This window comes from Belonocnema kinseyi, chromosome 9 (genome assembly GCF_010883055.1).
Source record: "Belonocnema kinseyi isolate 2016_QV_RU_SX_M_011 chromosome 9, B_treatae_v1, whole genome shotgun sequence".
In the NCBI taxonomy this organism is placed as follows: Eukaryota; Metazoa; Arthropoda; class Insecta; order Hymenoptera; family Cynipidae; genus Belonocnema; species Belonocnema kinseyi.
The window spans coordinates 10155002-10180383 of NC_046665.1; the positions used below are offsets into that span (position 1 = coordinate 10155002).

At 32.9% G+C, this 25382-nt stretch overlaps 1 protein-coding gene and 1 further gene across 4 annotated transcripts in view; both read left to right on the forward strand.

Annotated features, from left to right (window-relative positions):
* LOC117180242 (uncharacterized protein CG4449) overlaps positions 1 to 25382 on the forward strand; it is a 555967-nt gene that overhangs the window by 396694 nt on the left and 133891 nt on the right. Inside the window, exons 7-9 of one of the 4 annotated variants that reach the window (XM_033372634.1) lie at positions 13224 to 13342; positions 13834 to 13947; positions 18036 to 20659. The exons of 1 other annotated variant lie outside the window; for it this stretch is intronic. In XM_033372634.1, coding sequence (XP_033228525.1) covers positions 13224 to 13342; positions 13834 to 13947; positions 18036 to 18053 — 251 coding nt within the window. In that variant the 3' untranslated portion in view covers positions 18054 to 20659. Of the gene's footprint in view, positions 1 to 13223; positions 13343 to 13833; positions 13948 to 18035; positions 20660 to 25382 lie in introns of those variants that run through there. 2 more of the 4 variants (XM_033372631.1, XM_033372636.1) reach the window with 2 other exon arrangements.
* On the forward strand, positions 3851 to 4012 carry LOC117180945.

The following is a 25382-nucleotide window of genomic DNA, read 5'->3' on the forward strand; positions in this document are numbered from 1 at the left end:
CAAATAACATTCTCATTCCCGTTCGTTAGAAACCATTTATTCTACAATAATAATAGTACTAACTGGTTTTTAAGTTCACGCTGAAATAAACTTTCCATGCCGAACTAAATATTTTCGGAGCATAACACCAATGTCATGTCAGAAATTGTAGTAAATATGTATTTAATTTAAGGCTCAATGAACTGTATTGAAAATTATTGAAGATCTCGTGATTTTGCGCATCAAGGCGCAATTGCATTGACAATGAAAATGTGTCGTGACTAACTTCTCTCCAAAACAAAATCAGCTATGTCTGCGGGTGTATTTAGAGAGCGTCATAGCGTCGTTCCTATAAAAGAAAAGTGAAGTTTCGAAAGTGGATAAATCTGTTAAAATTCTAAAAATAATTCCCACAGAAGTCCATATATCTTCGTTATTTGCTCAAACTTCCATTCGCATAATTGCTTTCAATATTAATTTTGTATAATATGTGTCTGCGAGTGTGTACATGCTTTCCAAGAGTGACGCCAAGCCAAGTGCGTAATTTCAAAGTATTCGGAGTGACTAATATAGGCTTTTCAGTATATTGATTATCCTGATTTAATACATGCCTATTACTATGGAAGCCGGTTGCTGAAGAAAATACCACCTTGGTGGTATTTCACGCTCACGGTGGCGCATAAAATGCATCATATTTTCAATTCATCAGAAAAAAACGACAACCAGACCATTCTTCGAAAACTCCTGTTTGAGGAATTTTATTTAGCCATCTAGATTATCGGGTTAAAATATGACATCAAACAATTCATAATTGTAGGACCAAAGTTGTCATTTGTAATACATGGGCTAAATATCAAGCCTGAGGATGCGCCTTAAGCCTAGTGGGCATTGTCGCCTCTGTACCTATCTTCCACCCGCAGCTGTACAAGCTCAGATGTATACAAAGTATTGATTTTACTATTATTATCAGAATACATTTAAAAATTATTTTAAAGAAAAAACAACTAGATTTTCACCAAAAAAATATAGATCTAAGTAAAAAGTCTATAGGACTATAATCATTTTGCAGGCAAAGCACAACCTAGCACAACGTTCAGATTTGTTTAATTCTAATTTTCAAAAATGTTGGATTTAAAAAATTATTCACAAAGTAGGTAGGAAAATAATTGTTTTGCTCATCTAGCAAAACCCAGCACAACTTTCAGATTTTCGTAATTCGCATTTTGAAAAATCTTGAATTAAAAAAATTATTTCAAAGAGAGAAAGCTGGATTTTCACTAAAAAATATAGACCCAAGTAAAAATTCTATTGAAAATTAATAGTTTTGCATGCCTAGCACAACGCAGAACAGTTTTAAGATTTTCAAAATTGGCATCTTGAAAAATTCTAGATCCAAAACATACCCGGTAAAAAGCCGATCTCAGTTGCCTGACGTAACCTCTATTAAATTAAAAACAAGATTTTCGTTTAAAGCATCAGAACGCGCTCTAAAAGCATAAAATTTGCAAAATCTAGTAGGATTGTATACAAGAATACATATATTTATCGTAAAATGTTTGCTTTGTTCAAATATTATAAATTACAAAAATATAAAATCATGTTAAAATATTTAAAAAATTACTTTTCCCCAGAAACTTCTGTGTGGGAATTAATCCAGACATCGTAAAATGACTGGTACTCTGTTTTAGAGAGCAAACATGACAAAAACATGACAGTCAATGGAAATAAAAAAAGAGAGATATAAATACCTTATACGGGAGTTGCAACTGTCACATTTATAATATTCTGTTAAGCTTGTCGTCCTGATCATCGATGCTTTTGAATGTTCCAAATCTTTGGGTCGCTCCGTGTCCTCAGGGTACATGAGACTTTTTCCGAATCATAATATTGAGTCTATCGCAGAGTATAATCTTTATCTCATGGTCTACAATGGACATGTTCTGTATACGTTTTACATAACAAAAAGGGAACATTTATACATAACATTGTTACAAACGTGTATTATGAAAATTATAGAACATAAAGGTCATACTATTCTGTAACGCTTTGCTTTAAGGATACGTAACCATTTTAGAATTATGTTATGGAACAATATAGAACAGAGTGATAGGATTTTTATCTGACTAGAATGTCACACGTGTTTCTAAAACTTAACATGAAGGGCCTTATAGATAGAACTATTCCAGAACAAAAAGGTAACAGTGTTCTAGAACACTGTGGAAAATTTGTGACCGAACTGTTTTAGAACAAAAAGGTAACAGTGTCCTAGAACACATTGACAGAATTGTTCTCGAGCAATGTAACAGCACTGGTCTGTAACAGTTGCTATGGAATTGTTCTAGAATGAACTGATCACAGACGTTTTATAATATTTCTTTCAAGTTTGTTCTAGAACTGTGCCGTAATAGCGTTATATCGAAGTTCTAGAAACTTGTTACATGTGTGTTCTATAACGAACTAGGAGCAAAGAATAATAACTGTTCCAGAACACTTGTTTCGTTACTGCTCTCGAACTGACCAATCAAAGACGTCCCAGTGGGCACAAAATTTAGCGACGTTTTTACATCGTTAAGACATCTTTACGACAACTTTACGAAATCCTATGTCCATGTCGTTAAGGTGTCTTTACGATATCGTAAATAAGTCGTATGATCTGACGATGTTTTTACTATATCGCAAAGACACCGAAACGACATAGACATAGGATGTCGTATAGATGACGTAGCGATGTCATAAAGACGTCCCCAAATTTTGTGCCCACTGGGTATTCCACTTTGACAGGATTATTGTACGATCATATAAATCGTATTTTTCCAGTGGGCCCAAACGTTAAAGAACGTCTTTAGAACGGCTTAAAAATTTCCTAAGTCAGTCCATATAACTTTCCATAAACATACAATGTTACAGAAACGTTTTAAAGGCGTATTTCAAACATAAAACGTTTTTTAACATTATTGGGTCTGACTTAGGACAGTTTTTAAAACGTTAAAATGACGTCTTTTGACTTGTACGTCCAAGAAACGTTTTTAGGACGTTCCAATTACGTTCTAAAATGTTGTGCCCACTGGTTTGTATTCAGTATTAATGGACAACGATTGGAGAGGTATTTTGAAATGTAATATGAGTAACATTGTTTTAATTTCAAGATTTTTTTTGCATGGAAATAACACCTCGTTTACGAAAAAACTTTAAAAAGTGTGTCAGTCCAATTGCTTTCTATGTAAAAACAGGGAGTGATGGGACTTCTAGTGCTGCGCTGGAGATATTAGGAACTAATCAACTTAGGACAGTTGCGGGGTCAAGTTAAAATCTGAGATATGGAGAGATGCACAGGGCTGCTTCCAGTTGTACAATCGATAAACCCAATCGATAGTAACCATTCTATTTCACTATACTCGACAGAACCAAAAGAATCTAATGTCATTATATGTTTTAAAAAATGTCATAAGGATACCTTTTCATGGAGGCCTGTTTTGAATTAATCGTGGTATTAATATTCTTCAAAGAATTAATTTCTAGCTACTTTGTTGGTTAATGACAAATTTGATTGTTTGATAACCTAGATACGAACACGATGTGTCGAATTAATTCAACGATTGATTCAAAACGGGTCTCTGGGAAAGGTACTCTAGTAAATATCAACCTTTGCCAATGATAATGAGTTTTGTAGATCTCACAAAAAAATAATCACATTTAATTGCTTTGTTTCAAATGGTCTTTTGTAATGTTCTAGAACTGACCAATCAAAGACGTTCTAGAGTATTTGTTCCGAGTTTGATCTATCACTGTGCCATGAGCGCAGCGATTTGATTTTCTCGCCATTGAAACGAAGGGTCTAGCGTTTTACAGAGCAGCCGAGGCGGCGAGAAGCATACTTACCTGGCGTAGAGGCTACCGTGATCAACAAGGCGGTTCCTTCAGGGCGAAGCTCTTTCATTACATTACCTTCGAGCTGACCCTTGCGAATATCCCTAATGTAGATATTTCGAACGTATAATCTTTGTTAGTCCGGACTGCGTACGCAGTGTCCTGGATCAAAATATATCCATGGGGATATCAAAATTTCTGCCTCGGTGAATATTCCAACGCGTTATCTCTGGAATAACCCGGGACTTAAATGGGGTCAAAGCGAATATCTCGGGATATCCTATTGCTGTAAGGGGTACATAACACTGTTCCATATTTGATACATAACAGTTCTAGAACTGTTATAGAATTGTTATAGAACTGCTATAGAAGTGTCATAGATTTTTTTACAACGCAGCATGACAAAGTGTTAGAATTGTTATAGAAATGTTACAGTTTGGTTGTCACAGCGTTCTAGATCTGTTAGAGAATTGTTACATAACACTTGTAACCGATTTCTAGAAGACGAAAGAAATAAAAAAGAGGAGGAAGGGGATTTTGTTGGTTGCCTTCTCATTTTTCTTTCCTCTTTTTTATTTCTAGTCAGAACGACCGATTTTTTTCTTTTTTAGGCGGAAGAACCTTTTTTAACTTTTCAGATTGCAATAGAAACATTTTATGGTGTTAGTAAAAATTTGGCCGTTAGATTCTTGATTTTATTTTCTGGTGTTGTTGTTTCACATTCTCTATTCTATTTTTGATACACTATAGGTTGATACATATTTTTGAAAGTACTTTTATTTAATAAATTACAGAAGCAGCATTTGTAAAAAGTATAAATTCAAATGAAATCTGCTGTCACTTTCGTTTAATTTTATTTAAGGAATTTTCAATATCATGTAGCGATTGGCTCTTCTCTTTTTCGTCAATTGGTTTGACAGCTTTTTGCATTTAAAGTATTTTTGATTCTAACAGAGATGATTCGTCAAAATTCGTCAGTTTGAATAATACAGTTTTTATCTAATTCTATAAAAGCTGCTTATGATAAATTCAGATACAGACCATTTTTGTCTCAAAATATGTTTATTTTTAGGTCTTTCTTGGGAATTAATGAGTATGCTTTTTCGCCATTCAATGGAATATATACAAGTTCGTTAATTTTAAATGCAGACATTTCACAAAAGTTATGATCAGGACTTTGAATACTAGATCTAATGATTTGATTGTGGAAGGTTTGGGTTTCTGATATCAGATATGATGGTTGATTGTGTTTACATATTTTATGACCGTCGAGATTTTCACAACTGTTGATAGTTTCTCAATCAGTTGTTACTTGCAAGGTTTTTTGTTTATTTATCTTTAAAAATCCGTGTTCAGGAATTACAGCAAGAAAGACATTTCCTGTTTTCTTGAGAAGACGGATTAGTCGGAAAATTGGGAGATTATCGGATTCTAGAAGGTGTATTTTAGTTGAACACAGCAACCTTTTGTTAACAATTGCTATTTCTATTTTTGAAATATCGATTAGATGTTGATAGTTCTCTTCTTTTAATGTGATACAGTTCTTTCCGCCATTCACTACGACTACTGGTAATTGATATGCTCACTTAACTTATTTATAATTAAAGTATAAATTGTTATAGTTCGATATGATTCTATTTCTTGTGTTATCAATAATACTGTTCGTTATTTGTTTAGAATTTCTAATATTCTGCTCGCAGCGATTGATTAATGAGACAATGTCACGTGATGCAGAATTCAGTTACGTTTTCATGATTCTTGTTAGATTTTTAATACTGGAAGAAAGAACTCGATTGTTTTCGAATAATTTGTCAAAATCATTCTTCACATAATCGAGGTCATTTGGATCAAGGTTCCAGGCAAGATTTTAAAAGCACTTATAATAAAATTCAAAAATCGTCTTTTACTCTCAACAAGTCTTATTTTATGATTATGTAAGTGACAATTGTAATGTAGACGCTTCATGCGATTCTTTACGACTTTTAAATCAACATTTTCAGCACAGTTTGTACACATCATTAAGGTTGTATTGCAGATTTCGCTTAATTTTATATACCTTTCGTTGATATTTTCCGTGTCAACGTTTAAGGATTTCATTTTCATAATAGGTTCTGGCTTTCTAGAAAGAAGAGAATGTGTGGATTGTGCGGGAAGGGGGATGCAAACGTTGAGCACTGGTTGGAGGAGTGTTAAGAGGTGGACAGGAGTGGGATAAGCATGAAGGTATTGTTGCGTGAAAGGGGGGACAATAGAACAGAAGCATGGGTGAAGGGGGTGTTAAGTAAGATGGTGGAGAAGAGATGGAAGCTGGAAGAGGAATGGAGAAGGAAGGACTGTAAATAGGAGAGGAAGTAGGTTCCTACTTAGGTACCTACTACACAGTATGGGAACCTACTTCCTCTCCTATTTACAGTCCTTCCTTCTCCATTCCTTTTTCAGCTTCCATCTCCTCTCCACCATCTTACCCAACACCCCCTTCACCCATGCTCCTGTTCTTTGGTCTAATCTGATCGATATTTCAGAAATAGAAATAGCAATTGTTAACAAAAGGTTGCTGTGCTCAATTAACATACACCTTCTAGAATCCGATAATCTCCCAATAGGAAGTAAATATTTTTCATGTCCTGTTTTTCACAATGAAACCAGTTCTTCATACTTTAATGATGGAGTATTTGCTAACACTGAAAGTAAATAAGCTTTCCTACCAACGGTTAGTTTGAATGACGAAAAGGTAGTTCCTTCTTGTACTGCGGTATTGTAGGCCATGGCAATAATTTTGAGATTTTCATCCGACTCTCTTTGATTTTCTTGCTTCGCGGTTATTATTAAACCTTTTACGGCACAGTGTGTTCTTTCCAATGATACATTCCTTTGTGGATGGAAAGCTGTTGTTTGAATCTGTTTAATTTTGAAAAAATTTTGAAGTGTTTGAATCAGTTCGCAAACCAAGTTACTTCCTTGATCAGTTAAAAAATGTTTCGGCGAAGAAAGACTACAAATTTAGTTATCAAAGAGTTCATTGATTATTATCGATCCTGCATGTGCGTTTTTCATCGTAATCACAAGAAGATATTTTACTAACATATCCTAAATAGTTAAAATATATTCGCTTCCTTTTTAGGTCAACGGCAGTAGTCCAGAAATATCCATGGCAATTTTATCATTTGATTCAACGGGTGTATCAGGGATGTTCGCTTTAACTTTTGGTCTGGTGCGTGTTAACTTTTGAGTTTGGCAATTTGGATTTTATATTAATTTTTTTTAAATTTGTAATTGTCGGGTCCGATAATGGTGTTTTACTGTTGTTAACTTTCTTTGTTGATTTGCTAAACTGCTTCATCTAATTTTGTTAACCAAGTTCCTTTATCATAATATGGCAATTGTATTAACCTTTAGAGGGCGGGAAAATTTACGTTCAAATCGTGTTTTCATTTGAACAAAAATTTATGCATAATTTCAAAAGAAAACTCATTTTAAGTCCCCGACCTAACAGGTGGTCGATATATCGACCACCACCGCCCACAACGTAAAGGCCAATTTTAAAAAAAAAAAGTATGATATTTCAGCGTTATAGTTTGGTATACCCATATTTTTTGATGCGCTGAGTAAGAAAAAAATAGTGAAAGAAATCGTGAAGGCACCCTTGACCTTGAAAGTCACCATCTCAAGGTCATTTTTTTATATCTTAGCGTTATAGTTGGCATACCCATGTTTTTTTAAGGCGCTAAGTAAGAAAAAAATAGGGAAAAAAATCCTGAACGCAGACGTAACCTTAAAAATCGAAATTTCAAGGTCAAGTCATACATTTATTTATTTGTTGCTATTTTAGCGTCAAAGTTGGTACATGCATGTTTTTATGTGCCTAGTGCTAAAAAAATAGTGGCAAAAATCTTGACATCATTCTTGACCTCACAATGACGATTTTTTCCTACCAAAAGTGTATAAACCGAGTTATTAGTTAAAAAAAAATTTTTTTGACCTTGGAATGAAGATTATTAAGGTCAAAAAGTCTCCAGGGTGTTTCTCACTATTTTCCCCTTATTCAACGCACCACATTTTGCCCGAAAACATCAACTAGTTAGTATGCATTAGGTGGTCGATATTTCGACCACCCCCGTCCTCTAAACGTAAAGTTGCTCTTTTTTCTGCTTGGATGTTGTCATCATTTTGACCCAAAGTCTTCTCTCGGCATTTAGTTATCTTCTTCTTCTGTTCCTGAGGAACTCATTGCTTCAGTATTGATCCCGATAAAGTAGCAAGAAAAACATTTAGTTTTTTATCATATTTTTTGCTACTTATCGTCATCATCATCATCATCTTGATCTTTTTCGAAGACACTCACTGCTTCAGTATCATGCGTTGAAAGAGTGGAATCGTGATTTTGAATTGTGCTTATGCGATTGGAGTCTTTGCTAGTGATTTCCCTAATTTAAAAACCCTCGTTATACAGGGAAAGGATTAGTGACTTGTCAGGGCTTGATACCATTTATAAGTTACCGCGGGAAAAAACGTGAAGGGCATGCATGCCGTGAAGTTTATGGATGTGATATTGATGCTGAAGTTCTGTTCCAGGGATCTTACTCTTATAAAGGAGAGACTTAGAGATAGAAGCGGAGAAAGACTAGAGGTATTAGTTGCCTCAGCTCATTTTCCAGGCGATGCTGAGAGATATGCCCAGAGAAGTGGAGACTCTAATTCGGTACTGTCAGGAGAAATAGATTCCTCTGCTGCAAGGTTGTGATGCGGTCGCTCACCATACGGCGTGGGGGGACGCAAAAATCAATAACAGAGGAAGAGATTTGATTGAATACCTAGCAGACACTGTGCTTGAGATTCTTAATCGATCTGATACTCCCACATTCCTGATAAAGAACAGGTGTGAGGTTCTCAATTTGACTCTATGCTCGGATAAGCTGAGAAGCAGGGTAGTGGGTTTGAAGAGTCTCCGTTGAGGAGTCCATCTCGGACCACAAACATATCTTGTTTCAGCTATCCCTAGAAAAATCGGCGGTTTCAATGGTCAGAAACCGCAGAAATACACTTTGGGACTCATATAAAGAGGAACTCAGAGGGAGACTTGTGGAGTTTCATTAACTTTGACGTTACAGTGGAATGTTCCTGGAACGTCTCAAAGTGGCGGACATTTTATATGCTCAGGGAACGTTTCTGGAACATTCCACTGAAACGCTCTGAAGCTTCCCGCATAACGATCCAAGAACGTTACACTAGAACTCTCCGAAGGTTCCTGCATAACGTTCCGGGAACGTTTTTGGAATGTGTCATGCTACTATATTTATTATTTTAAGGAACACCTGAAGTCGTTCTCGCGTTTGAAGGAAATTGTAATTTCAAATAATTTAAAATTTTAATATTTTGCCATAATAATAGTTCATAACAATGGTTATTATAAACTTTTTTATTATTTTTGTAATTAAATGTGATTCTTATATTAATATGAAGCAATTATAGCAACAAAATTTTTTTCATGGTTTTTTTCCTGATCAGTTATTAGAGCATAAAAAATTGTTATGTACAAAATATCAGTTTGTCCATACTTTGAGTGGAAAAATTATTAATACAAAAATAGAGGAGAAAAAAGTTCGGAGCATCAAGCTCCTCAGAATTTAATGAACTTCAATTTGAAAAAAATGAATATCGGACCAAAATTGAAGGCTCTGGGTATTCTTGAATGGAAAAACTGTATGCCCTCACACTGTGCGGAGTTTAAATTAAAATATATATCGAACGATTTGGGACAATTTAATTAGAAAAAGGACTTAATTGTATAACCTCTAATTTGAAGCGCTACATAATAAAGAATGTTATTTTCAATTAAAGAATCGCGAAGTTAAATGACTTCCTCCATTAACAATTATTTATTATGTCAAAAATGTTTGAAACATAATATTTAAAACTTCTGTAATTAATAGATTTTTAAATTTTTTATGTTTTTCTAGTTAGGAAATAAAAATCCACACGTGAACACGCCCTGACATCATAAGAGAAATTTTTGTAAAGGATGTATTAAAGTTATCTGAAGTTAAAAAATGAACATTGTTAAAATTAATTAATAAAAATCAATGAAAATATTCTCATTGTTAAGTGGAATTAATTTTGGAAGGGAACTGAAGGTGAACTTCAAAAAAAGAATCGACAAAAAGTCGATCGATTTCGTTCCGGTTCCGGGTTCGTTTCTAGCTGGAACAAAACTGAAACCAGAATCTCCTTCGTAAACGAATGTCTTTTTTTCTAGTGTGAGGTTCTTTTCAAACGGTACCATCTTACGAGAGTACGTAAGTTATTCCCTCCCTCTGACATACCCTCTCACTAGACTACTAGAGATAGGGTAAGATAGGGTGGGTTTTAAGGAAGCTCAGTACTAAGGAGTTCTTCGGGTTAAAGAATACGAATTTTGGATCGAAATTGTAAAATAGAAAAAAGAGGTCTAAATTTGATAAAATTTAATTAAATTGGTTTTACGAGTATCAAAATACGGTATTTAGGTTAAAACACCAAAATTCCGACTTTTTACTAAAATGTTGAAGCTATTATTAAAATTGTAGATTTCTCTTACAGTAATAACGAGAGGGTTTTCAAGTCCCATTGCACGAATTTAGAGTCAAAATGAAAATAATTTAAAAAACTAATTTGTCTTAAATTCTGAAAATTTTATTAATTCGGTATATTTTGATGTTTCCATGAAAGCGTTTTTGTCGAGTCTTGAATAAAAATTGGGTAGTACCATGTGAAAGTCAAGGGCAGGGGATTCTCCGAGTACATATGACTCAAATTTGGAAAATTCGATTAAATCGGTAGATTTACATGAAATGCGTGACCACCGGGTTTTTCGTCTCTAAAAATAGAAATTTGGGGTCAAAATGTAAAAATTCTAATATTTTACTTACATTTTAAACATTTAATTGAATAAATAGTAAATAAATAAGACTCTAAAACCCCGCTGGTTATGAATTTCATTGGAATCTAGTGATTTATTAAAATGTTCAAAATTTTGGATAAATTTGAGAACTTTTAAACTTTGACCCCAAATTCATATTCTGTGTTGTAAATTTACCAATTTAATAAGATTTTCAAAACTTGAAGCAAATTGAGATATTTTGAAATTTTAAACCCGAATTTATGTTTTTTTTTAAATCAAAACCTCACCTTTTACTGGCTTTCATGGAAAATGACCAATTTAATAGAATTTCCATAATTTGAGTGAACTTTTTGAATTTTTAAATTTTGATTCCATAATCATATTCTGGAAATCAATAAATTATATACTTCATAAAGAAAATCTAAAGTCATTTAACATTGCATTGGTCGCATGAGTATATATTATAGTGTAAAACTTAGTTACATAGTGTGATTCGGAACCGGAGCAGATTTGCTTTGGTTCTATTCCCGGTTTCGCTCAGGGAACGGAACCTTCCGCATTGAAACCGTTCCGACCCAGAGCGGGAACTAAGTGCTTGTTTTGGGTTTCATTCCGGGCCCGGATCTCGGAACGTTCTAGAGCTGGATCCGTTCAGAATACGATTCTGAACCGGAACGACGATAATCCCTGCTATTTTGTTAGTTCACTTCGTTTTCTAAAAAAACTTGATTTTTCGATTTAAGGAGGTCAACGTAAGAATAGATAAATATTACTCTCGAATTACCGGAAGACATTTCTCTTTCATTTTAAAAATTGTATTGGCTTATCATAAAACCTTCTAAGTTTTGAAAACATGTTGGTAAGAGGACAATCATAGATTCTGAAAAATCGCTTCTTTATACACATTATTAATAATAGTTTATAGTTCATTGGTAAAAAAATTAAACGTATAAATCATTCATTTTAAAGAAAAAATTGTAATACAGTGAAACGCTGAGATAGAGCCTCCTGATATACGTCCTTCCGAGAATTAACGCCGCACCGTAAGTAGGAGTGAAAGGAGCTGCACATGGAGAGCGGTGGTCGCTCAGGCGTGAAGAAACAAATGCGTTTTCTACGAAACGGCTCTCTATCTGGGTAAATACCCATATCCTTCAGCCCCAAAACCGGCCCACCCAGTGGGCACAAAATTTGACGCGGGCTTTACGACATCGTTACGACATGTTTCCGACAACTTTACGACATTCTATGTCCATGCCGTTAAGTCGTCTTTACAATATAGTAAATATGTCGTATGATATGACGATGTCTTTACGATATCGTAAAGACATTGTAAAGACATGGGCATAGGATGTCGTAAAGTTGTCGTAAAGACGTCGCCAAATTTTGTGCCCAATGGGCAGTGTCAGATTTTCACTGTATTTTAATTACGCGATACCTTTTCTTGCGTAATTTATATGAACATTCTTTGTTTTTTTCTACCAAAGAGTAGAATTTTCAACTGATAATTATCAATTTTTAATCAAAAAAGAAACAGTTCGATTTTAAAACAAAATTATGAGTTTTGAAACAAGAAGATTAGGTTTCTACTAGAAAGAAAAATTTTCAACAAAATTGTTTAATTTTCAAAAAACAAAAAAAAACAAGTGAATTTTTAATCAAAAAAGAAAAACGTTTTAAAGCAAAAATTAAATAGCTAAATTTTCTGTTAAAAAAATTAATTTTCAACAACGAAAAACGGATTTTTCAATAGAATAATTGAATTTTTAGTTATAGTGATGAATTTTCAACTAAAGTGATGAATCTTTAACAAACAAAATTATTTCTTCACAAAGAAGTATATCTTTAACAAAAAAGATGATTTTTTAACGAAAAATGGAATAGTTAATATTCTTACTTTAAAAGATTTTCATATCAAATAAAATACAATTGAATTTCAACAAAAAAAAAACGGATTTCAAATCAAATACTTAATTTTTATTTTGAAAAATGAATTATCAAAAAAAAAATCGATACAGTAGTTCAAATTGTTATTGAATGAAATGAATTACAAAAATAAAAATAAAAATGTAACCAAAAAAAGAAGGTCTGAACAAAATACTCGAATGTTCAAACAACAAACTGAATTTTCTACCAAAAAATCCAATTTTCAACGAAAAAACATCGTTTTGCCAACATAATAACATTTTTTTAAAAGTATTAGAATTTTTCAACAAAGAAATGAATTTTTTACCAAAAAGATTAATTTACAAACAAGAAGAATAATTTTCAAAAAAAGATCAATTTTCAAACATATACTTGGTTTTTCAACTAAAAAGATCCATTTTCGAGAAAAGAAAATCGAATTTTCAAAAAATTAGTTAAATTTTGAACCAAAAAATGATTTTTCGATCAAAAACATTGATTGCTAAACTTCAATGTCATTTTTCAGCCAAGAGACCAATGCGGAATTTTGCAAACACACACACACACACAATATTAATATTCTATTCTTTTTTAGCATGGACATGTGACATCACATTCTCTACTCATGAATTGTTTTTAGAAACAAGACACATTGAGAAAGAGGAGAAAATGGATGAGGTGGAAGCAAAAAACGTTTCTGTAAACGTGGAATCAGTAAGAACAGCTTTCATATTCAATATCCATTTGAAATTGACTAGAAAATTAATTGCTAATTACTTAAAAAATTGGTTTCGTAAGAAAGTGTTATGTAATACTTGAATAACACCATATTCATAATTTCTTAAGGCCATGTGATATTTACGTCATACGATTCCTACCTTGCTGACATTTTTTCTCGCAACAACTTACGTTTATACGAGTTCATATATCGAGATTTCTATTCGGGTAATTAAACAGAGGATATTAAGGAACGTTTATATACTTCTAAATTTCTTGAATTACAAGAGAAAATTTAAAACATTATTTTAAAAAATTGTGGTAATTGAACAAATTCATGTGAACATAAATTGTTGCGAAAATATGTCGGTATAGTAGGAATCCTACTACGTAAGTATAACATGGCATTAAGAGTTTAAGGGAGTTATATATGGGCAATACCCAATACCCATGTACATAAGTACTCAAAGAAATATGATTTTTTATAGGTATTGAGTCACGACACAAACATTTCTGAAAATGTACTTCGCAATGTTCATCAGGTGTTGGGAGAATTAGCAGAGGATATTGGTACTGAAAGCTCTGATCCTTTATATAGCGAGGTATTGTTTTAAAAAGTATTATTTCTATCTTCATTGTGAAGAAAAGTCTGACTAATTGTTTAAACGAATTTATAATTTGAAAAATAATGGTTAATTCAATTAGACGAAATAATTGTCAAATTGTTCTTTAAATTATATTCTGAAAATATTGCAAAGAATAACCTTTGAAAAATCTTCTGTCAAGAACACTGAGGATGGCCACTGAAGGAGGAAAGCGGGAATTAGGTTGGATTTTTAGCACCAGAAATTTGTATAGAATTTTCGATAAAAAAATATGGCTTTTGACAAAACAGTTCAATTTCAACAGAATAATTACATTTTTAACTAAATAGTAGATTTTTTTAACAAAAAGAGATGAATTCTGGCCAAAAAATACAATAGCGATCTTTTCAAATAAAAGGAATTAACTTTCAACCATCAAAGATTACTTTTTAACACAGGATGGCCCTTCGACCAATAGATGACGGGGCATTTTTTATGTCCATGAAAAATCGGGAAGTGGGCGGGAATTTGCAAATTTTTTAATAAAAGCCGCTTTTAACGGTTTGAAAAGTCGCCAATCGGAATCAGTTAAAATATTTTTAATTTTTAGTGATTTGAAAACCTGTAATACCTATTATTTTCAAGGTTGTCAAATCAAAGAAAAAACTTTCACTACAATACATCAATAATATCTTAAAAATTTCTTTGGATGCATTCAATTATCTCAGACCAGAAAACACAAATTTCTTCTTTAACCTTCGAGAATTTGTGACCTAATTCAGATATTAAAATTTTCTTCTTAAACTCTACCGATGTTCACTGCCTTTTCCCCGAAAAATCGGTTAAAAGTTCAAACCAACATTGTTTAAAAGAAAATAACAGGCAAGGTTCAGAATTTCTAGCAGAGACGCTTAAATAACTTCAGAGAATAATCAATTTTAATTTTATATTGTGTTGTTCATTTTAATATAAGATTTTATATTTAAAACGTTACAAGATTAGAAAGTGAAAAATTGGTCAGGGAAAAGTCAAGGAATTTTGAAAATGAACTTTCGCGGTCCCTCTGGAAAAAGTATAGTATACCTTACCAGCATATAAAAAGAAAATTTAAATAACTTATTTCTTTTCAATAGTACTTATGCTCGAACAAAAAATGTTGTATCTTTGTTAAACAAGTGAAAATTGAACTATTTCTGAGTACATTATGTTTTTTTAAGTGGGAGAAATACGTTTTGCCAAATTGGTTTAAAAGAAATATATTTTTCATCGAGAAATTCGGCGATTTGAGGTTGAATGGCGACTTGATTCTGCCTGATTTGAAGTCGATGCGTTCAAATATTAGAAGATTTTAAAACCATTGTGAGGGTGCCTAGTGTAGTAGGAAAACGGGAAAGATCGGGAATTTTTTCTTTTATCGTAAAATATACTTTTTTCTACCCCATCTTCTTTTTTTCTTAGTCGAGAATCAGAAATAGGAAAATCAGATGGCCACACGTATCATATATGATACAATGAAAGTTTTTCGGTGATTTTTTTAGTTCTTTTATTGTTGATTATCTAAAAGTTACATTCTTTTAATTTGAATAGGTTGAAACCTGAGCCTTAAAAAGTTAAAAAAAATTCGAAGACAACTCATCTTTAGAGAAGTCCTCATAAAAATCAAATGAATATATATTTCTAATAAATGTAATAGAAACCTCATTTCAGCAGAAAATATATTAAAACTTTTCCATATTTTTACATTCTCATCAGAGAAGGTATTAGATTTGTGTCAAATTTGACCGCCCTCAGTTTTCGTCAAATATCCACGTTTTGAGACCCCCTGAATCCGAAAAACAGGTTTTTACGAATGTGTCTGTTTGTATGTCTTAATGCATATCTGTCTGTCTGTCTGTGAACACGATAACTTAAAAAAATTAATCTATTAGATTGCCCTTTGGTACACTCGTTTAGTGTCCTAAACTAAAGGTCAAGTTCGTTAGCCAGCCATTTTGGATGAAAATTCAAAAAGTGAGCAATTTTGAATATTTTTGGGACCACTTTTTAAAAATTCAAAAATTCTCTGTACGGTTATTCATAGTATTTAAAAATATTAACAATTTATCCTAATGACTTTTCGAAAAATCAAAAATTACTAGAGTCATAGCATTTTCAAAATCCAAAAAAAAACAACTAAAATGAACAATTTAAGCCAAACAACGCATGTTACGAAAGAAAGTCTGAAGAAGGAAAACATTGCTTTTTGAAAGCAATACAAGATTATGATAACAACTTTTTCAATTTGGTCAAAAAGTTTAAAATTCAAAATTTAATCGTACAAAAAATGTTTGAAACCACATTTCTTCAAGATTAAAAAGTTCTATGTACGGTTATTCATAGTACTCAGAAACTCAAGCAATTCATCCCTATGACTTTTTTCTATAAAAAGAAAATGATCAGAGTTAGAGAATTTTCAAAACCCAAAAAACAAACTAAAATGAAAATTTTAAGCCAAACAACGCAAGATATGAAAAAAGTCAAGAAAAGAAAAACTTTGATTTTTGAAAGCCCTACAGGACTATGATAACAACTTTTTCAATTTGATCGAAAAGTTGAACATTCCAAATTTGATCGTACCAAAAATAATGGAAAATCCAAAAATTTCATTTTTTGTTTAAACTATGCAAGATACGAAAAAAATGAAAAAGCTCAAATTGCCCGCCCTGAAAAGAACTACAAATTTATAATGAATCAATTTTTGATATAAGCTACGAAAGAAAATAAGACAAAACTTGTTCATCCCAAAAAAGAGCTATAATTTTTGATAGGACACGTATTTTTTGCTTTAGTCGTAAAAAATAACATTCAAAATCAAAATATTAAATTTGTTTAAAAAAACGACACAAGATATGAACTTAAATTACCAGAAAAAAGTTGTTCTCGTAAAAAGAACTATAAATTTATTATTAATCATTTTCGATAGGACGAGTAGATTTACTTTTAATCGTAAAACATAAGATTAAAAATTAAAAAATTAACTTTTTGGAAAAAGCACAGCAAAGACGAAAGAGGACATAGGCTCCTATATAGGACCCTATATAGGTTCCTGTATTAGACCCTATGCAGATGCGCAGTAGTTTTTATTTAATCGTAAAAAACAACATAAAAAATAAAAAAATATAAAAACAAGGAATAAGAATTAGTATGATTCAATTTTTATGCATGTAATGGATTGTAACGTTATAAATTTATTGAAATGATACATGTTTCAGAGCAGCTCAGAATAAAATTTGAAGAAAAATAAGAAACAAATACAAAAATAATCATGATAAATACAATTTACTTTTTATTTTGCAATTTTTTAATAAGTAATCTCAAGCAGAGTTACATAAAAAATGTATTGTAATTGATATAGAAGTGTTGTGTATAATGTAGAAAAGTTGACATCTTGGACAAAATCGAGTGCGAAGCACGAGATACGTGATAAGAATGTGTTCGTTAAAGCCAAAAGAGCTTTAACAAAAAAGAGTTCAAAACCACAAAATTACAGTTGTCGGTCCGTTCACCTTTGATTTAAAAAGTTCTGTGCCCGAATGCGGAAGAAATGCAAAGACCAAGCGCGAAGCGCGAAGTGCGATTGCAATCAGTCGCGTGCCGTAGGTGCGCTCAAACTCTCGAGCTCAGCTCTTTTAACGAAAGAGAATTCACAATCACATAATTACAGTGGTGGATGTTTAGAGTCTTAATTTTGAAAGGTTTGCGCAAGAATGTGCGAAAATATAAAGACCGAGCGCGAGGGTTAATTATAAGTAAGATATAAGTTTAATTCGTATAATTAATTGGCAATTGGCATTACACAATCTAATAAGATTAGTTCCTTCGAAAGTATACATTTTAAAGTAAACATATCGAACGGTATGATTTCGAAATTGTCAATTTTAAGCTTGTACCAAATTCAGCGTTCCACATTGAATAATTTCTTATTAAAGCTTTAAAAATGACACTAATCTCTTAAAACAGGAATAAGTGTAAAGTAGGTACTTCAAAATTGTTACCCCTTCGAGAATATATTTTGTTTCATTTATACTTGTCAGCTATCAACGACTGTTTCGTTAACTTAATTTTAGATTTCAGAGTTACAATGAAGATGATAATTACTTTGTGGATAATAATGACAATAATGATTGTATCATTAATCTGGAAGAAGAAAACACCGTAGATAAAGAACATGTTGCGTCAGATAAAAAATACACAACACTTGAAGACCTGATGGCCGGAAGTGACTTCAATAAACCTGTAACAGCCTCTGTCACAAATACGATTGGCGAAATAATAATAATGATAGTTAGGTATGCGTTTGTTAATGCTTTATCTTACACTGCTACTTTACAACTATTTGCGCTTATTAATTGCATTTTCGAAACTCCTATATTACCAAATACAAATAATATTAATTGAGAAACTATTTTATCCAAAGAAATGGGCTTCATCAGAAAGGGTTCATCAGTGATATTTACGATGGAAAATTGTATCATAATTTCGTAAAATCCCTAAGCGTAGTAGACAAACGTCAATACGCAACGATAACCTTCAATACTGATGGGGCGCCTTTGTTTGAAAGTTCAACTTGTTCAATTTGGCCGATTTATTTGATGGTGAATGAATTGCCGTATAACGTGAGAACTAAAGAGTTAGTTTCAGCAGGGCTTGGGTTTGGTCAAGATAAACCGGATACGAATATTTTTCTCGCTCCATTTGTAAAAAATATGAATAGACTTTCAAGAGAGGAAATCAAGTGCGATGTTAATGGAGTCGAACGTTTCATAGAAATTTTTGCGTTAGTTTGCTGTGTCGACTCAGTGGCACGAGCCCCAGTGCAAGGATTTGTACAATACAACGGCCACGATGGTTGCAGTCAGTGTCTTCACCCTGGAGAATATGTTCGAAACTCATCTAAACCACGTTCGGGTGAATGTGTTAAATATCCCCTACTAAATACCATTCCATAAACCCGCAATTTGGCCGATACCATTCAACATACTGAAAAAGCAACCCCACAAAATCCAGTCTTAGGCGTAAAATCGCGATCACATTTAATCGATTTAGACAAATTTGATTTAATTTGCGGTTACGTACCAGAAAGTATGCACGTCAGTGCCGGGGTAGCCAAACAGATCGCCAAATCATTGTTTGGAATCAAAGAAAAAGTAGGGTTAATGTCTCTGGGGTTAATACCGGAAATTTATACGCTTTTGGCCAATATAAAATGTCCCCATCAAGTTGGCTTGATGAGCCATCAAGATTAACTCGGCCTTTCTCAGAAAAAGAATTTTGGAAAGCTAGAGAGTGGGAAAACTGGACATTATATTACAGTATACCGATTCTTCTCTATATACTGCCACACGATTTTTTGATGCATGGGGCTCTTTTTGTAGAGGCTGTATATATTTTGTCACAAGAACAGATTGAAAGTCGTGAATTACATCGGGCTGATCAATTACTACACAAATTTGTAGCTGCCACCGAAAAACTTGATTCAAAAGCAGCTATGACGTTTAACGTCTATTTACTATTGCACTTGTCGAAAAGTGTCTACGATTGGGGACCATTTTAGGCCCATAACGAATTTGCTTACGAATCAGGAAACGGGCAATTATTGAGAGGGATTCATTCTGCTAAGGACATTCACCATCAAATATGTCTTCGAGTAAGTCTGCAGTACAGTATGATAATGTTAAAAAAAAGTGTAACTCTTTCCTTCAATATGAGATAATTCGGTAGTACTGTTGGTACTAAGATGGTTAAAAAATGTCTTTAACTTCTTGGAATCCGATACTTTGGTTCACCTTCAATGATAAATAGGTTATGGATAGAAAATTTAAATTTCACGCCCGAAAGTGCAGTTTCATATGCAAAAATGGTCGAAGGTGGTTGTTTCTTTTCGTCTTCAGAAAAAACTAATAAGCGCTTAGATAATACTGCTACTTATGCTATGTTAAGCGACAATTCATACGCGAAATTAGATTATTTCATTGTCGACAGAAATACTCAAATGGAGTACAGTATTGTTCAGAAACTGCAATTAGTAAATGCTTTTAGGGATGAGTACAAAATGTTGAAAAAAAATAGAACAAGTAATTGACGAAGAATCTGCGGTGCTAAGAAAAACAATGTCCAAAATATGTGTTCACATAACAGTCAACAAAAATGATTATGTGTGTGACATGCCCAATTTATATTCTTATTGAAAACATAAATGCATGTTACGTGTAGATATTAAGAGTTGAGTAGAGAAGAGAAAAGATTGCAAGATACTGCATTAATTAAGATTAGAAAAACTAACACTACAACGATAATTGTTATATCTTTCAAAACAAATGTTCAGATTTTCAACTTAATTCACCTTTTAACGAGGGCTGGATATGATGTTGAGTATTATGCACCTCGGAGAAGAAGAGGGACTTTTTCGACGAGTGTCATGATTTCAGCTTATACTAGATTTCGAATGAAGCAAGCATTATTTACGGTAATTTTGAGGGTAATTTATGATGACTTACCATAAATTACCAACAATTCAATTTAAAAATATCTAGATTTCCGGAAATGTAGTATGGCTATTTATAGTAATTTTAGAGGTAAAAATGGTAACTTCCCTACTGAAAGAAATCTCTGAGTATATTCTAAAGATTCACTAGGGTCAGAGAAGCTCAGAGAAATTCTCCGCAGGCACTCAAGTAGATATATTCAAAGGTCCAGGTAGTTCTTTTAAATGTTTTAAAGGCTTTAAAATGTCCTTTCCGAAATTGAAATAAAAATACGATCATAAATAAAAAGCAGAGAGGCTGAAATTGAAATATGAATTCGATCATAAATAACAAGTAGAGGGGCTATATCAATAGAGTAGCCGACACTCAAGGGTCCTTTGTTAAGCTTTCGGATTGAAATCTAGAAGTAGATTTTTCTTTTAATTTCATAGTTCACAGCCTAAAACATAATAATTCGGAATCCACGGGTTTCGATGATTTCAGATACCTAACTTTTTTTTAAATGCTTAAAATTAGAATTAATACGACTTTTCTCGTAAATGGAATGAGATACGCCAAAAAAGACCACATTTTTTAATTCCACTAGAAAATGCCTGGTACATGACGAATGCAAAAGGAACAGTATATTACCGTCGCACCACTCTTAAAAGGACCTTGAAAAGGACCCAAATCTCTCAGCCCAGTGGGCACAAAGTTTGTCGACGTCTTTACGACATCGTTACAACATCTTTACGACAACTTTACGGCATCCTATGTCCATGTCGTTAAGGTGTATTTACGATGTCGTAAATAAGTCGTATTATCTGACAATGTCTTTACGATATCGCAGAGACACCGAAACGACATGGACATAGGATGTCGTAAAGATTTCGTACAGATACCCTAACGATGTCGTAAGGACGTCGCCAATTTGTGTGCGCACTGGGTGACTATCTCTCAGACTAAATTGTTTTAAATCGACTCTGCTTATATTCTCAAATAGGCCAGGCTATTTCGCTAGAGAAAATTCAGAGATTTCTATCGGTAGGGTTACCATAAATTACCTAAAATTCAATTTTAAACATTTTTATAAATTTGCAGATCTTTATGAAATTTTTTGGTAATTTTTTTACCATAAATTACCCAAAATTTATTTTAAAATATTTTCTTCAGTTTTCGAAAATTTATGAAACTTTTTTTGTAATATATGTTATTATTACAGGTAATTTATGATAGCTTAAGTTAAATTAACGAAAATCAGTTGAAAAATGTCTATAAATTTGCGGAAGTTTTCAGTCAATTATGATAATTTTAGAGGTTAATATGGTAACTTATCATAAATTGTCAAAAATTCAAGTTTGAACATTTTTATAAATTTCTAGAAATTCATGAAATTTTTTGTTAATTTATGGTAGCATTGTGGGTAATTTATGGTAACTTAGGATAAATATCCCAAAATTAAAATAAAAAATTTCCATAAATTTCTGGAAATTTTTGGTAATTTACGGTATTTGATCAATTATGTATGGTAACTTTCTATAAATTATTGAAAATTGTATTACATATTTGCAACCAAAATTTTCTTATAGTTTTTACGGTGAATGGGCAGATTATCGTAAAATGTGAGCTAATAGATGTAGACGTCACTTCTCACTCCCTAGGGAGTAAAAATTAGAGTTCCAACCCCGCTGTATGAGCGTCGAAAAGGGGTTACGTCATGCATGTGTCATAAAAACAAATATTTAATTCTGTATGTATCGTTTTAAATTGAGATAATATAATCTCGCTCAAATAAATGATTCCACTCTATTGCAAATACCTATACAGATCTCTAATAGGATTCTATATAAGAAACCTATTAGTGACCTATATAGGACAGATGATGAACTAGAAATATTGCGCAGTAGTTTCCTATAGCAGATACAGCTGCGCAGTACTTTTTTTGACTATACAATTGCCTAGCAGTAGGAACCTGTATAGGTTCTTATATGGATTCTAACGTAGGAAGAAGGAACCCATACCGTTAACATAGAATCATTTAGGATTTTATAAAGGATCCTATGCAGGAATCTGTTTCATTTCCTATAGGTGGTACGAATACTGATCTATATTGGTAACCCTCTATAGAATCCTATATAGGTAGGATCCTTATATAGAATTGTATTAGTGACCTTTACAGGTACCTATATAGGTATTTGTAGTAGGGCACTTCGCTCTAGTAAAAAAATTATACAAATATGTGCTAGAAAAATTATGCGCCGTAAAAATAAATATAAAAAAATAAATAAAAGGTTGTAAACGAGCATATTCTTGTGTACGTATTCTACTGTTCAAACAATCTGAAAAAATGAATCTAACCTTTATTTAAAGTTCATTTCGATTTACATTGTTTTGGATTTTTGGTTATCGCTTCTGTAATAGGCGAATGCTTCAATTCTCATTGAATTATAATGATCAATAGCAGACTTTATTTCTTGAAAAATTCTTTATAACTATTTAGCTGAATTTTCTTTTTTAAACTTTATGTAGAACTTAGACTTTTCATCATTTTTACAAATAAAATTTGTCCTAAAATATGTTCACTTTAGTAAAAATCAACCAAAGAAAGTTGTGAAGAATCTTTCAAGGAGTAACATGAAAACTTTAACATTAACATTTAAAGGATACTTTTACAAGTAACCGATTATTTTGACTGAATAAAAAATCATTAGTGATGTTGAAACAATATAAAATAGGAATAAAATATTTACAAAGCCTCGGTGTTAATTTAAACTTTTAAAAGAAATACTTGAGAAAAAAAACATATACGTCCGGAAAGAAACAAAACACCTGTGGTGACACAGTGACCCTAACTGTCCTTTAAGACGTAATTAGGATTAAATGTGAATTTGAGCTTTTTTCTCCAGCAAAAGGAAAACAAAAATGCCGAGCAATTTTGTGTTCAAGCAAATTTTCAATACATATGCAAAATAATGACTATTGTTAATCAGTGTACGAGTGCATTACAAATTAAAATGTTTATAGAAGTAAATAATAAAATTTGACTCTAATCGTAAGCCATTGTTTAAAAAACTCAGCAGCAGCATTTATAAAAAATTGAAAATATATTTTGTTATACATATTTATTATCGCTCTTTATTACATTCTCATCATTTATGATTGAGAAATTATTCGAATTGTCCGAAATTTGACACCACAGTTTCTCAAAGGATCTCCACCTTTCGAAACCCCGTGAATTCGAAAATCAAGTTTTTAAGATGACACACTTTTTTTAGGTCCCTACAGAAAGAAGGAAGAGTTTGTTAACCAATCTATGTGCGGATATTTATTATATTGAAAAGGGTAAAAAATTTATTCTCCTGACTTTTTTCGATAAAATGAAAAATCTCTGAGTTACAGCATTTTCATAATTTTTTTAATGAACCGAAAATCCAAATTTTAAGCCAAAAAACACACGATATGAAAAAAGTCATGAGAAGAAAAACATTTCTTTTTGAAAGCCCTACAAGATTATCATAACAAATTTTTGGATTTTTTTGAAAAATCAAAAATTCCAATTTTGATTGCACAAAATTTAATAAAAAATCAAAAGTTCCATTTTGTGGTCAAACTATGTAGGATACGAGAAAAGATGAATCAACAACAATTGTTACCCCAAAAAAGATCTACAATTTGGCTTTGGATCACTTCTTGATTGGACGCGTACTTTTTGTTTTATTCGTAAAAAATAGCATTGAAAATAAAAATGTGTGGAAAACAGACGATAGTTATGAGAAAAAAAAAGATTCAGCAAAACCTGTTTACAAATGTTTGTCGAAAAACGAGCGCGGCGTGAGTGTCACGATGAGAATGTGTACCTCGAAGCCTACAGAGCTTTGAGAAACTTCTTTGACTATGCTTAATTAAGTAGACAATTCATAATATGAAGACTCATATAAATACGGCGAGCCTAAAAGAGATCTTTTTAATAAAGTTTTATTCAAGCATTCCAAATGGAAAGAAGGAATATCCGAGCGGGAAGCGTAAGATTCAACCCTCGCACGCTCAAACTTGCGAGCCGCGCGCGTAGTGTGCTACGTGAATGTGCCGGCAAAGCGAGCAGATTTTTTATATTGTTTTATTTATTTCAAACATTAAAAAAAATTCTTATTAGCATACTGCTAGGATCCGTCATCTTATCATCTTATTAGAATCCGACGTCGGATCTTAATAGGATACGACGTCGGATCCGAAGCCGGATTTGTCAGCAGGGTAATGCTACTGTTTGATCCTCAATACCGACCATTTGCTAGTTTGTTTCCCAGACTAAAAATCTTTGAAAAATGTTATTTCTGTGAACAGTCACAGGGGTACCTTCCCGTCCCCCGCGAGGCGTTGGAAAGGGATAGGGCATTTACCAAAATTATTTCTGTGAGCCGTCACAGGCCCCCACAAACTTTTGAAAGGGGTAGGGGTTCAAATCAAATTATTTCTGTAAACATTCATAGGGATGCCTTACCGCCCCCCCCCCCACGAGACGTTGGAAAGAAATCGGGGTTCGACCAAAATTATTTGTGTGAACAGTCAGAGGGGTCTCTTCCCGCCTCCCAGGAGAGGTTGGAAAGGGATCGGGGTTCAACTAAAATTATTTCTGTAAACATTCAGAGGGATGCCTTCCCGTCCCTTACGAGACGTTGGAAAGGGTCGGGGTTCAACCAAAATTATTTCTGTGAACAGTCAGGAGGGGTGCCTTCCCGCCCCCCACGAGACGTTGAAAAGGGGTCGGGGGTCGACAAAAATTACTTGTGTGAACAGTCAGAGGGGTCCCTTCCCGCCTCCCACGAGAGGTTGGAAAGGGGTCGGAGTTTAATCAAAATCATTTCTGTAAACATTCAGAGGGGTGCCTTCAAGCCCCTTACGAGACGTTAGAAAGGGGTCGGGGTTCAAAAAAAAATTTCTGTGAACAGTTAG